Here is a 14,192-nt window from a genome sequence, read left to right as displayed (position 1 = left end):
ACCCCCAGAATCCTCTCCAGGTATACTCTAGGTATCGACTTCCTTTCTTGTCTCTGATCTGAAATCATATTTATGTTTAGACTTGTTATCCTCTACACTGTAAAGAATGTTATACTCTACACTGTAAAGAATGTTATACTCTACACTGTAAAGAATGTTATACTCTACACTGTAAAGAATGTTATACTCTACACTGTAAAGAATGTTATACTCTACACTGTAAAGAATGTTATACTCTACACTGTAAAGAATGTTATACTCTACACTGTAAAGAATATTGTCCTCTACACTATAAAGAATATTGTCCTCTACACTATAAAGAATATTGTCCTCTACACTGTAAAGAATATTGTCCTCTACACTATAAAGAATATTGTCCTCTACACTATAAAGAATATTGTCCTCTACACTATAAAGAATATTGTCCTCTACACTGTAAAGAATATTGTCCTCTACACTATAAAGAATGTTGTCCTCTACACTATAAAGAATGTTGTCCTCTACACTATAAAGAATGTTGTCCTCTACACTATAAAGAATATTGTCCTCTACACTATAAAGAATATTGTCCTCTACACTATAAAGAATATTGTCCTCTACACTATAAAGAATATTGTCCTCTACACTATAAAGAATGTTGTCCTCTACACTATAAAGAATGTTGTCCTCTACACTATAAAGAATGTTGTCCTCTACACTATAAAGAATATTGTCCTCTACACTATAAAGAATGTTGTCCTCTACACTATAAAGAATGTTGTCCTCTACACTATAAAGAATATTGTCCTCTACACTATAAATAATGAACAATTTATTTTGTTTTTCACTGGTTTGTTTCTTCTTTTTTACTTTCATAAATTTTTGTTTCCATTCCTCGGTACACCATCCACAGTCACAACTCTGCAACCTTCACAACAAATAAGCAGAAACATAATTCTTCCTCCAAGCTATGATAGGTTATCTTCATTCCTTGTTGTGTCTGTAACTCGCTGGGAATGATGTCACAGGATGTAACGTACTCGGTGTAAATGAACGTTGTAACATCATGGACATTAATTAAAACGTTTTTAAAATGGCTATAATCCTTTTTGCTGGACCAAATCTGATTGCTTCCAGTTCCCCAGGTACTAGATCACCCTTGTAACGTTAGCACATCCCATTTAAATTGTTGCTAAGATAAGCACATCTAATAACTCTTGGTGGTGTGCAGGTGTGGCTGCTGTATCAGCTTCCAGGACCTCGAGGATTTCCGGTGCTGGGTAACGCACTGTACCTCAATGTGGATCCTCCAGGTAAGATACTCTCAGAGAAATGCTCTCTTTCCTAAGTTCCTTCTTTGACTTAACTACCATTATTATCATTCTATCGCCTGACTGAATTTGAAGAAAATATATAACAATACATGTAATTGGATATTTTCCTGAACTTGAAGAGATCTCTAGTTTGTTTCATGAGGAAAAAATATATTTTATACTCAAACGAGGAGCAAAATAGTTGTTATCTTAGGGAATTTATATTTACGAATTATAAATATCTGAGGGAAATATATGTTGTGTCTGGCAGAACTGTTCCAGAGACTTCTGAAAGTGGCTGAGAGTGGGGAAGTTGCCAGGTTCTGGACCATGTACACTCCTTACTGTTTAATTAGCAGTGCCACAGCTGTGGAGGTAAGTGAAGCGACACTTAATTAACTTTGATAACAGAAACAGGTTGATCAAGGTCCCAACTACATGTTTTAAATTTCCAGTTGTTACAACTATTTTTTTTCAGTTTTCATAATGTTTTTAAAGGTTCAAATTAACAGTGTTATGACTGTTGGATAATTTTGTTATATATTTAATAAAACTGGAAATTATTATGACTTATTATCATAATTGATTTTCGATTATGTCTTCATCACATTACTCAAGAAATCGTAATGACACGATTGCAAATAAACCATACCCCGGCCGGGGTTGAACCCGCGGTCATAGAGTCTCAAAACTCCAGCCCGTCGCGTTAGCCACTAGACCAGCTAGCCACAATAAGATTCATCCAACTAGGTATATTTCTACACCATAGGAAGGTTAGCATAGGCACCTCTGTGACCACAAATGCAAGTTTTTACAGACGAATCTCCAGCTAGCGTGGCCGTGACGAACTCTAGCTCAAGTACCTTCACTGCCGTCAACATGACTCAAGAAATCGTAATGACACGATTGCAAACACCTAGTTGGATGAATCTTATTGTGGCTAGCTGGTCTAGTGGCTAACGCGACGGGCTGGAGTTTTGAGACTCTCTGACCGCGGGTTCAATCCCGGCCGGGGGTATGGTTTTTTTTCATCACATTAATAAATAAGCAGATAAATTCAGATTTTTTTTTATTTGTAATCCTGACTTGGGCGCCTATAATTAATAATGAATAATGACATTGTCAACTCCGAGAAATTAAGTTATTTAATATTTAGGCTTACTGTGTTATTTAATATTTAGGCTTACTGTGTTATTTAATATTTAGGCTTACTGTGTTATTTAATATTTAGGCTTACTGTGTTATTTAATATTTAGTCTTTCAGTGTTATTTAATATTAAGGCTTTCAGTGTTATTTAATATTTAGTCTTTCAGTGTTATTTAATATTTAGGCTTACTGTGTTATTTAATATTTAGTCTTTCAGTGTTATTTAATATTAAGGCTTTCAGTGTTATTTAATATTTAGTCTTTCAGTGTTATTTAATATTTAGGCTTTCAGTGTTATTTAATATTTAGTCTTTCAGTGTTATTTAATATTTAGTCTTTCAGTGTTATTTAATATTTAGTCTTTCAGTGTTATTTAATATTTAGGCTTTCAGTGTTATTTAATATTTAGTCTTTCAGTGTTATTTAATATTAAGGCTTTCAGTGTTATTTAATATTTAGTCTTTCAGTGTTATTTAATATTTAGTCTTTCAGTGTTATTTAATATTTAGGCTTTCAGTGTTATTTAATATTTAGGCTTTCAGTGTTATTTAATATTTAGTCTTTCAGTGTTATTTAATATTAAGGCTTTCAGTGTTATTTAATATTTAGTCTTTCAGTGTTATTTAATATTAAGGCTTTCAGTGTTATTTAATATTTAGTCTTTCAGTGTTATTTAATATTTAGGCTTTCAGTGTTATTTAATATTTAGTCTTTCAGTGTTATTTAATATTAAGGCTTTCAGTGTTATTTAATATTTAGTCTTTCAGTGTTATTTAATATTAAGGCTTTCAGTGTTATTTAATATTTAGTCTTTCAGTGTTATTTAATATTTAGGCTTTCAGTGTTATTTAATATTTAGTCTTTCAGTGTTATTTAATATTAAGGCTTTCAGTGTTATTTAATATTTAGTCTTTCAGTGTTATTTAATATTAAGGCTTTCAGTGTTATTTAATATTTAGGCTTTCAGTGTTATTTAATATTTAGGCTTTCAGTGTTATTTAATATTTAGGCTTTCAGTGTTATTTAATATTTAGGCTTACTGTGTTATTTAATATTTAGGCTTACTGTGTTATTTAATATTTAGGCTTACTGTGTTATTTAATATTTAGGCTTACTGTGTTATTTAATATTTAGGCTTTCAGTGTTATTTAATATTTAGGCTTACTGTGTTATTTAATATTTAGGCTTACTGTGTTATTTAATATTTAGGCTTACTGTGTTATTTAATATTTAGGCTTACTGTGTTATTTAAGGCTGGAGGTGATGTCTTGGTAGTCAGTAAATGTAGGGCTGATAGTGCTGTCCTGGGAGACAGTAATGGTGAAGCTGGAGGTGCTGTCCTGGGAGACAGTAATGGTGAAGCTGGAGATACTGTCCTGGGAGACAGTAATGGTGAAGCTGGAGGTGCTGTCCTGGGAGACAGAAATGGTGAAGCTGGAGATACTGTCCTGGTAGACAGTAATGGTGAAGCTGGAGATTTTGTCCAGGTAGTCGGGAATTATACGCAGGAAGGAATACATATAAATGACCTCATAGAGGACAGGAGCCATAGTAGGGAAACAAGTGTAGTCAAAGATAAGATAAAACCAATATTGCAAACCAGAAATACCGCAGGAAATAGCAAACAAGAGGACTCCAATAGCAATAGTGAGGATAAATTACCAAAAACAACTGGTGGGAGCTCCATTGTTGGTGCTAAGGAGGATAGGAATAAGACAGGGAAACATGCACCAACAGGGAATACAGTCACAGAAACCCAAGGCAAACGGAAACCAAGCCTGTGCACATACTATGCACTTGGTATCTGCTGGCATGGGAAATCTGGAAAAACAGATGGGACATGCAACTATGACCACCCTAGAAAATGTCATGCCCATATGACAACAGGAAAATGCAAACTCCCTTCCTGTAAGCTTTTTCACCCTGAAATGTGTACCTCTTCAGTACAGGAAAGACTGTGCTATAACTTAAATTGCCAGGCATACCATCTAAAGGGGACAAAAAGATACAAAACATCCAGGCCATGGGAAAACCTGGGTAGCCACAGCCACTCAAGAGGGAGAGGTTTTTTAGTGCCAGGAAGGAAAAAAAACTGGCAGGAAATGGCAGAAATCGTACACCAAATCCAGTCATTCCTGGAGTGGAACCACAGTCGATGGCCTCCACTCCAAACCAACAGATACAGATACTAATGCCGGAAAAAAAATCCCCCCCCAGTACCAACAATACCACCAGTCCGATAACATTCTTCTTTGCAAATATACAGGGTCTAAAGCCAGCAATAAACAACAAAATACCTTTCATCCGTGGACTGCTTGCAGAGGCAAAGGCAATGTTCACGGCTTTCACTGAGACCCACATAAAGGATCACTTGGACAACGAAATATGGATCCCAGGTTACAACCTATACAGATGTGACAGAGTGAACAGGCAAAAGGGGGGGGGTTGGCCTGTACATTGCAGAGTCACTTGTTTGCACAGAACTGCTTAATGCCTCAAATGACGTAGTGGAAGTTTTAGCAGTAAAGGTCGAGAACCAAAACCTAGTCATTGTGGTAGTCTACAAGCCTCCGGATGCAACATCCCAGCAATTCCAGGAACAGCTGTTAAAAATTGACCACTGTCTGGAAAATCTTCCAGCTCCTGCACCCAACATCTTGCTCCTGGGGGATTTCAACTTAAGGCACCTAAAATGGAGGAATATAGCAAATAATATTGTTGCAGTAATAACACCAGGAGGCAGCTCTGATGAAAACTCACACTCACACGAGCTTTTAAATCTCTGCACAAAATTCAATTTAAACCAGCAAATAATAGAGCCTACTAGACTGGAGAATACACTAGACCTCATCTTCACTAACAATGATGATCTGATAAGAAATGTCACCATATCAAAAACAATATACTCAGATCACAACATAATTGAGGTTCAGACATGTATGCGTGGAGCCTCAGACCGACAAAATGAGACTAGTCACAAGGGAGCATTCACCAAATTCAACTTCAATAACAAAAACATAAAGTGGGACCAAGTAAACCAAGTCCTAACCGATATAAGCTGGGAAGATATACTAAGCAACACAGACCCAAACTTATGCCTAGAACAGATTAACTCGGTGGCACTCGATGTATGCACAAGGCTTATTCCTCTAAGAAAAAGGAGGAGTAGATGTAAAATAGAAAGAGACAGGCGCTCCCTTTACAGGCGACGGAAAAGAATAACAGAGCGGCTAAAAGAGGTCAATATATCAGAAATGCGCAGGGAGACACTGGTCAGAGAAATAGCAAGCATCGAACTTAAGCTAAAAGAATCCTTTAGGAGTCAGGAATCGCGGGAAGAACTAAAAGCCATAAATGAAATCGAAAGAAACCCAAAGTATTTCTTCTCCTATGCCAAATCAAAATCGAGAACAACGTCCAGTATTGGGCCCCTACTTAAACAAGATGGGTCCTACACAGATGACAGCAAGGAAATGAGTGAGCTACTCAAGTCCCAATATGACTCAGTTTTTAGCAAGCCGCTAACCAGACTGAGAGTCGAAGATCAAAATGAATTTTTTATGAGAGAGCCACAAAATTTGATTAACACAAGCCTATCCGATGTTATCCTGACGCCAAATGACTTCGAACAGGCGATAAATGACATGCCCATGCACTCTGCCCCAGGGCCAGACTCATGGAACTCTGTGTTCATCAAGAACTGCAAGAAGCCCCTATCACGAGCCTTTTCCATCCTATGGAGAGGGAGCATGGACACGGGGGTCGTCCCTCAGTTACTAAAAACAACAGACATAGCCCCACTCCACAAAGGGGGCAGTAAAGCAACAGCAAAGAACTACAGACCAATAGCACTAACATCCCATATCATAAAAATCTTTGAAAGGGTCCTAAGAAGCAAGATCACCACCCATCTAGAAACCCATCAGTTACACAACCCAGGGCAACATGGGTTTAGAACAGGTCGCTCCTGTCTGTCTCAACTACTGGATCACTACGACAAGGTCCTAAATGCACTAGAAGACAAAAAGAATGCAGATGTAATATATACAGACTTTGCAAAAGCCTTCGACAAGTGTGACCATGGCGTAATAGCGCACAAAATGCGCGCTAAAGGAATAACAGGAAAAGTTGGTCGATGGATCTATAATTTCCTCACTAACAGAACACAGAGAGTAGTCGTCAACAGAGTAAAGTCCGAGGCAGCTACGGTGAAAAGCTCTGTTCCACAAGGCACAGTACTAGCTCCCATCTTGTTCCTCATCCTCATATCCGACATAGACAAGGATGTCAGCCACAGCACCGTGTCTTCCTTTGCAGATGACACCCGAATCTGCATGACAGTGTCTTCCATTGCAGACACTGCAAGGCTCCAGGCGGACATCAACCAAATCTTTCAGTGGGCTGCAGAAAACAATATGAAGTTCAACGATGAGAAATTTCAATTACTCAGATATGGTAAACATGAGGAAATTAAATCTTCATCAGAGTACAAAACAAATTCTGGCCACAAAATAGAGCGAAACACCAACGTCAAAGACCTGGGAGTGATTATGTCGGAGGATCTCACCTTCAAGGACCATAACATTGTATCAATCGCATCTGCTAGAAAAATGACAGGATGGATAATGAGAACCTTCAAAACTAGGGAGGCCAAGCCCATGATGACACTCTTCAGGTCACTTGTTCTATCTAGGCTGGAATATTGCTGCACTCTAACAGCACCTTTCAAGGCAGGTGAAATTGCCGACCTAGAAAATGTACAGAGAACTTTCACGGCGCGCATAACGGAGATAAAACACCTCAATTACTGGGAGCGCTTGAGGTTTCTAAACCTGTATTCCCTGGAACGCAGGAGGGAGAGATACATGATTATATACACCTGGAAAATCCTAGAGGGACTAGTACCGAACTTGCACACGAAAATCACTCACTACGAAAGCAAAAGACTTGGCAGACGATGCACCATCCCCCCAATGAAAAGCAGGGGTGTCACTAGCACGTTAAGAGACCATACAATAAGTGTCAGGGGACCGAGACTGTTCAACTGCCTCCCAGCACACATAAGGGGGATTACCAACAGACCCCTGGCAGTCTTCAAGCTGGCACTGGACAAGCACCTAAAGGCAGTTCCTGATCAGCCGGGCTGTGGCTCGTACGTTGGTTTGCGTGCAGCCAGCAGCAACAGCCTGGTTGATCAGGCGCTGATCCACCAGGAGGCCTGGTCACAGACCGGGCCGCGGGGGCGTTGACCCCCGAAACTCTCTCCAGGTAAACTCCAGGCTTACTGTGTTATTTAATATTTAGGCTTACTGTGTTATTTAATATTTAGGCTTACTGTGTTATTTAATATTTAGGCTTACTGTGTTATTTAATATTTAGGCTTACTGTGTTATTTAATATTTAGGCTTACTGTGTTATTTAATATTTAGGCTTACTGTGTTATTTAATATTTAGGCTTACTGTGTTATTTAATATACATGTCGAACAATAAGTATTTACTTAGATACTGAACATAGTTATCAATGTTCTCAAATTTAAATATAGAGGGAAGTATAGAGGGAAGTATCTGTATATACCACAAACTCGGTATTGATATCGACAAATATTTTGGTATCGCCTCATCCCTAACTTATTTATTTATTTATTTATCTATCTATCTATAGATAGATAGATAGATAGGTGCATATATATATATATATATATATATATATATATATATATATATATATATATATATATATATATATATATATATATATATATATATATATATATATATACCACACTGTGGCAGGCCAGGGTTCGATCCCACGACACATTGTCCCGCCTCAAGAGACAACACAACGTACATGTCACCTTATCCACTCAGCCACAGATCCTACAAAGATCACGCACCCAGCAGAAATAGGTGTATTTCGTTATCCGAGGACACTCGTGGCAGTGGTATGATTAAGGATTAATTTCAGCCTCCTCCAGGGTCGAACCTTGGCCTGCTGCAGTTTGGTAAATGATGTAAAGCCACTTGTGGAGGTGGGTATTTAAACAGAAGTTGGCTGAAATTAATCATTGAGCATACCACTGCCACGAGTGTCCTCGGATCACGAAGAACACCTACCTCTGCTGGGTGCGTGATCTTTGTAGGATTGATAGCTGAGTGGATAAAGTGACATGTACGTTGTGTTGTCTCTTGAGGCGGGACAGTGTGTCGTGGGGTCGAACCCTGACCTGCCGCAGTTTGGTAAATGATTCAAACCACGTGTTACATATATATGCAATAAAATCACAGTAAACAGATGATAACACAATATGCCAAACAAACAATGAAAAAATAGTGAATATCCAAGCTTACATTATATAGGACATGCAAAAATAATAGAATAGTAGAAGGTTTATAATGCTGAGAAGTCACCTAAGATACGCCATAACACCTTTCCCAGTATAATGCTGGTGGGAGTGTCACGGACCAGTATAATGCTGGTGAGAGTGTCACGGACCAGTATAATGCTGGTGGGAGTGTCACGGACCAGTATAATGCTGGTGGGAGTGTCACGGACCAGTATAATGCTGGTGGGAGTGTCACGGACCAGTATAATGCTGGTGGGAGGGTCACGGACCAGTATAATGCTGGTGGGAGTGTCACGGACCAGTATAATGCTGGTGGGAGTGTCACGGACCAGTATAATGCTGGTGGGAGTGTCACGGACCAGTATAATGCTGGTGGGAGTGTGACGGACCAGTATAATGCTGGTGGGAGTGTGACGGACCAGTATAATGCTGGTGAGAGTGTCACGGACCAGTATAATGCTGGTGGGAGTGTCACGGACCAGTATAATGCTGGTGGGAGTGTCACGGACCAGTATAATGCTGGTGGGAGTGTCACGGACCAGTATAATGCTGGTGGGAGGGTCACGGACCAGTATAATGCTGGTGGGAGGGTCACGGACCAGTATAATGCTGGTGGGAGTGTCACGGACCAGTATAATGCTGGTGGGAGGGTCACGGACCAGTATAATGCTGGTGGGAGGGTCACGGACCAGTATAATGCTGGTGAGAGTGTCACGGACCAGTATAATGCTGGTGGGAGTGTCACGGACCAGTATAATGCTGGTGGGAGTGTGACGGACCAGTATAATGCTGGTGGGAGTGTGACGGACCAGTATAATGCTGGTGGGAGTGTCACGGACCAGTATAATGCTGGTGGGAGTGTCACGGACCAGTATAATGCTGGTGGGAGTGTCACGGACCTGTATAATGCTGGTGGGAGTGTCACGGACCAGTATGATGCTGGTGGGAGTGTCACGGACCAGTATAATGCTGGTGGGAGTGTGACGGACCAGTATAATGCTGGTGGGAGTGTGACGGACCAGTATAATGCTGGTGGGAGTGTGACGGACCAGTATAATGCTGGTGGGAGTGTCACGGACCAGTATAATGCTGGTGGGAGTGTCACGGACCAGTATAATGCTGGTGAGAGTGTCACGGACCAGTATAATGCTGGTGAGAGTGTTACGGACCAGTATAATGCTGGTGAGAGTGTTACGGACCAGTATAATGCTGGTGGGAGTGTCACGGACCAGTATAATGCTGGTGGGAGTGTCACGGACCAGTATAATGCTGGTGGGAGTGTCACGGACCAGTATAATGCTGGTGAGAGTGTTACGGACCAGTATAATGCTGGTGAGAGTGTTACGGACCAGTATAATGCTGGTGGGAGTGTGACGGACCAGTATAATGCTGGTGGGAGTGTCACGGACCAGTATAATGCTGGTGAGAGTGTCACGGACCAGTATAATGCTGGTGGGAGGGTCACGGACCAGTATAATGCTGGTGGGAGTGTCACGGACCAGTATAATGCTGGTGGGAGTGTCACGGACCTGTATAATGCTGGTGGGAGTGTCACGGACCAGTATAATGCTGGTGGGAGTGTCACGGACCAGTATAATGCTGGTTGGAGTGTCACGGACCTGTATAATGCTGGTGGGAGTGTCACGGACCAGTATAATGCTGGTGGGAGTGTCACGGACCAATATAATGCTGATGGGAGTGTCACGGACCTGTATAATGCTGGTGGGAGTGTCACGGACCAGTATAATGCTGGTGGGAGTGTCACGGACCAGTATAATGCTGGTGGGAGTGTCACGGACCTGTATAATGCTGGTGGGAGTGTCACGGACCAGTATAATGCTGGTGGGAGTGTCACGGACCAGTATAATGCTGGTGGGAGTGTCACGGACCTGTATAATGCTGGTGGGAGTGTCACGGACCAGTATGATGCTGGTGGGAGTGTCACGGACCAGTATAATGCTGGTGGGAGTGTGACGGACCAGTATAATGCTGGTGGGAGTGTGACGGACCAGTATAATGCTGGTGGGAGTGTCACGGACCAGTATAATGCTGGTGGGAGTGTCACGGACCAGTATAATGCTGGTGGGAGTGTCACGGACCAGTATAATGCTGGTGGGAGTGTCACGGACCAGTATAATGCTGGTGGGAGTGTCACGGACCAGTATAATGCTGGTGGGAGTGTCACGGACCAGTATAATGCTGGTGGGAGTGTCACGGACCTGTCATGCTCCTTCACACTCCAAATTTTGTTAATTATCAATGAATCTAATTTGAATAACCCTAAATTATTATTCATACTAAAATATATATATATATATATATATATATATATATATATATATATATATATATATATATATATATATATATATATATATATATATATATATATATATATATATATATATATATATATATGTCGTGCCGAATATGTAAAACTGGTCAATTAGCAAGAACTCATTTAAAATTAAGTCCTTTCTGAAATTTTCTCTTATACGTTTAAAGATATATTTTTTTCATTAATGTTAATGTAAAAAAATTTTAATTTTGCTCCAAAAGAATCTTAGAAAACTTACCTAACCTTATTATAACAAGAGTAATTTATTTTAGCCTAACCCAACTAAACATATTTTAAATACGTTTACAGTAATTTAGTACTAAAGAAACACAATCAAATATATTTTTCTCGTTAGGTTCAGAATGATTTTGGCGAAATTATTGCATACACAAATTTTTACTTGTCCTATATGGCAAGATGAGCGTTGCTATTTAAGCCAAGATCGCAAGTTATGCATATTCGGCACGACATATATATATATATATATATATATATATATATATATATATATATATATATATATATATATATATATATATATATATATATATATATATGGAGGTAATATTTTGAGGAATTGTTAAATGTTGATAAAGATAGGGAAGCTGTGATTTCGTGTACAGGGCAAGGAGGAATAACATCTTGTAGGAGTGAGGAAGAGCCAGTTGTGAGTGTGGGGGAAGTTCGTGAGGCAGTAGGTAAAATGAAAGGGGGTAAGGCAGCTGGGATTGATGGGATAAAGATAGAAATGTTAAAAGCAGGTGGGGATATAGTTTTGTAGTGGTTGGTGCAATTATTTAATAAATGTATGGAAGAGGGTAAGATACCTAGGGATTTGCAGAGAGCATGCATAGTTCCTTTGTATAAAGGCAAAGGGGACAAAAGAGAGTGCAAAAATTATAGGGGGATAAGTCTGTTGAGTATACCTGGTAAAGTGTATGGTCGAGTTATTATTGAAAGAATTAAGAGTAAGACGGAGAATAGGATAGCAGATGAACAAGGAGGCTTTAGGAAAGGTAGGGGGTGTGTGGACCAGGTGTTTACAGTGAAACATATAAGTGAACAGTATTTAGATAAGGCTAAAGAGGTCTTTGTGGCATTTATGGATTTGGAAAAGGCGTGTGACAGGGTGGATAGGGGGGCAATGTGGCAGATGTTGCAGGTGTATGGTGTAGGAGGTAGGTTACTGAAAGCAGTGAAGAGTTTTTGCGAGGATAGTGAGGCTCAAGTTAGAGTATGTAGGAAAGAGGGAAATTATTTCCCAGTAAACGTAGGCCTTAGACAAGGATGTGTGATGTCACCGTGGTTGTTTAATATATTTATAGATAGGGTTGTAAGAGAAGTAAATGCGAGGGTCTTGACAAGAGGCGTGGAGTTAAAAGATAAAGAATCACACATAAAGTGGGAGTTGTCACAGTTGCTCTTTGCTGATGACACTGTGCTCTTGGGAGATTCTGAAGAGAAGTTGCAGAGATTGGTGGATGAATTTGGTAGGGTGTGCAAAAGAAGAAAATTAAAAGTGAATACAGGAAAGAGTAAGGTTATGAGGATAACAAAAAGATTAGGTGATGAAAGATTGGATATCAGATTGGAGGGAGAGAGTATGGAGGAGGTGAATGTATTCAGATATTTAGGAGTGGACGTGTCAGCAGATGGGTCTATGAAAGATGAGGTGAATCATAGAATTGATGAGGGAAAAAGAGTGAGTGGTGCACTTAGGAGTCTGTGGAGACAAAGAACTTTGTCCTTGGAGGCAAAGAGGGGAATGTATGAGAGTATAGTTTTACCAACGCTCTTATATGGGTGTGAAGCATGGGTGATGAATGTTGCAGCGAGGAGAAGGCTGGAGGCAGTGGAGATGTCATGTCTGAGGGCAATGTGTGGTGTGAATATAATGCAGAGAATTCGTAGTTTGGAAGTTAGGAGGAGGTGCGGGATTGCCAAAACTGTTGTCCAGAGGGCTGAGGAAGGGTTGTTGAGGTGGTTTGGACATGTAGAGACAATGGAGCGAAACAGAATGACTTCAAGAGTGTATCAATCTGTAGTGGAAGGAAGGTGGGGTAGGGGTCGGCCTAGGAAAGGTTGGAGGGATGGGGTAAAGGAGGTTTTGTGTGCGAGGGGCTTGGACTTCCAGCAGGCATGCATGAGCGTGTTTGACAGGAGTGAATGGAGACAAATGGTTTTTAATACTTGACGTGCTGTTGGAGTGTGAGCAAAGTAACATTTATGAAGGGATTCAGGGAAACCGGCAGGCCGGACTTGAGTCCTGGAGATGGGAAGTACAGTGCCTGCACTCTGAAGGAGGGGTGTTAATGTTGCAGTTTAAAAACTGTAGTGTAAAGCACCCTTCTGGCAAGACAGTGATGGAGTGAATGATGGTGAAAGTTTTTCTTTTTCGGGCCACCCTGCCTTGGTGGGAATCGGCCGGTGTGATAATAAAAAAAATAAAAAAAAACATTAAAATTAGGTACCTATAGAAGAGTTCTGAGAACGACAAGTTTTATTGTATAATCTTTAAATTTACAGGTGATATTGAGAAGCCAGAAGCACCTGGACAAGAGTCACGACATGGAGTTGGCTTATCCTTTCCTTGGACTGAGTCTTCTGACGTCCACTGGTAAGTATAGCAAGAGAGAGAGAGAGAGAGAGAGAGAGAGACAGACAGACAGAGTGACAGACAGAGACAGAGAGAAATACATGTCCAATACTCAGTGTATCAGTATCACTTGTACTTTGCCATCACCTAGTCACAAGTGATACTTGCAGGTAGTCACTGGCAGACTCGGCGGAAGTTGCTCACTCCGGCCTTCCACTTCAAGATCCTGGAACAGTTCGTCGACGTCTTCAACAAACAAAGCAACAAGTTGGTAAATAAACTACAGAAGAAAGCTGATGGAAATCCCTTCAATATATCTACTGATATCACTTTGTGTCTCCTGGACGCCATTTGTGGTCAGTTGATAATCTTGTTCTCGTAACTACTGTCAAACATATAATTGAATCATACTCTACTATATGGTTCCAAAAACACGGGAAACTAGTATTACCAATGGTAACTGCAAAGGGAATT

General features: G+C 40.2%; 1 protein-coding gene across 2 annotated transcripts in view; it reads left to right on the top strand.

Annotated features, from left to right (window-relative positions):
- Positions 1 to 14,192, top strand: part of LOC128703068 (cytochrome P450 4C1-like) — an 87,937-nt gene that overhangs the window by 37,382 nt on the left and 36,363 nt on the right. For both annotated transcript variants that reach the window (XM_070103665.1, XM_070103666.1), the window contains exons 3-6: positions 1,211 to 1,292; positions 1,564 to 1,667; positions 13,649 to 13,739; positions 13,889 to 14,074. In XM_070103665.1, the coding sequence (XP_069959766.1) occupies positions 1,211 to 1,292; positions 1,564 to 1,667; positions 13,649 to 13,739; positions 13,889 to 14,074 (463 nt within the window). The remainder of the gene's footprint in view (positions 1 to 1,210; positions 1,293 to 1,563; positions 1,668 to 13,648; positions 13,740 to 13,888; positions 14,075 to 14,192) is intronic.

The sequence above is a fragment of the Cherax quadricarinatus genome, chromosome 86 (assembly GCF_038502225.1).
Source record: "Cherax quadricarinatus isolate ZL_2023a chromosome 86, ASM3850222v1, whole genome shotgun sequence".
In the NCBI taxonomy this organism is placed as follows: Eukaryota; Metazoa; Arthropoda; class Malacostraca; order Decapoda; family Parastacidae; genus Cherax; species Cherax quadricarinatus.
Note: the sequence above shows the minus strand (reverse complement) of the source record. Positions and strands in the feature narration are given on the sequence as shown.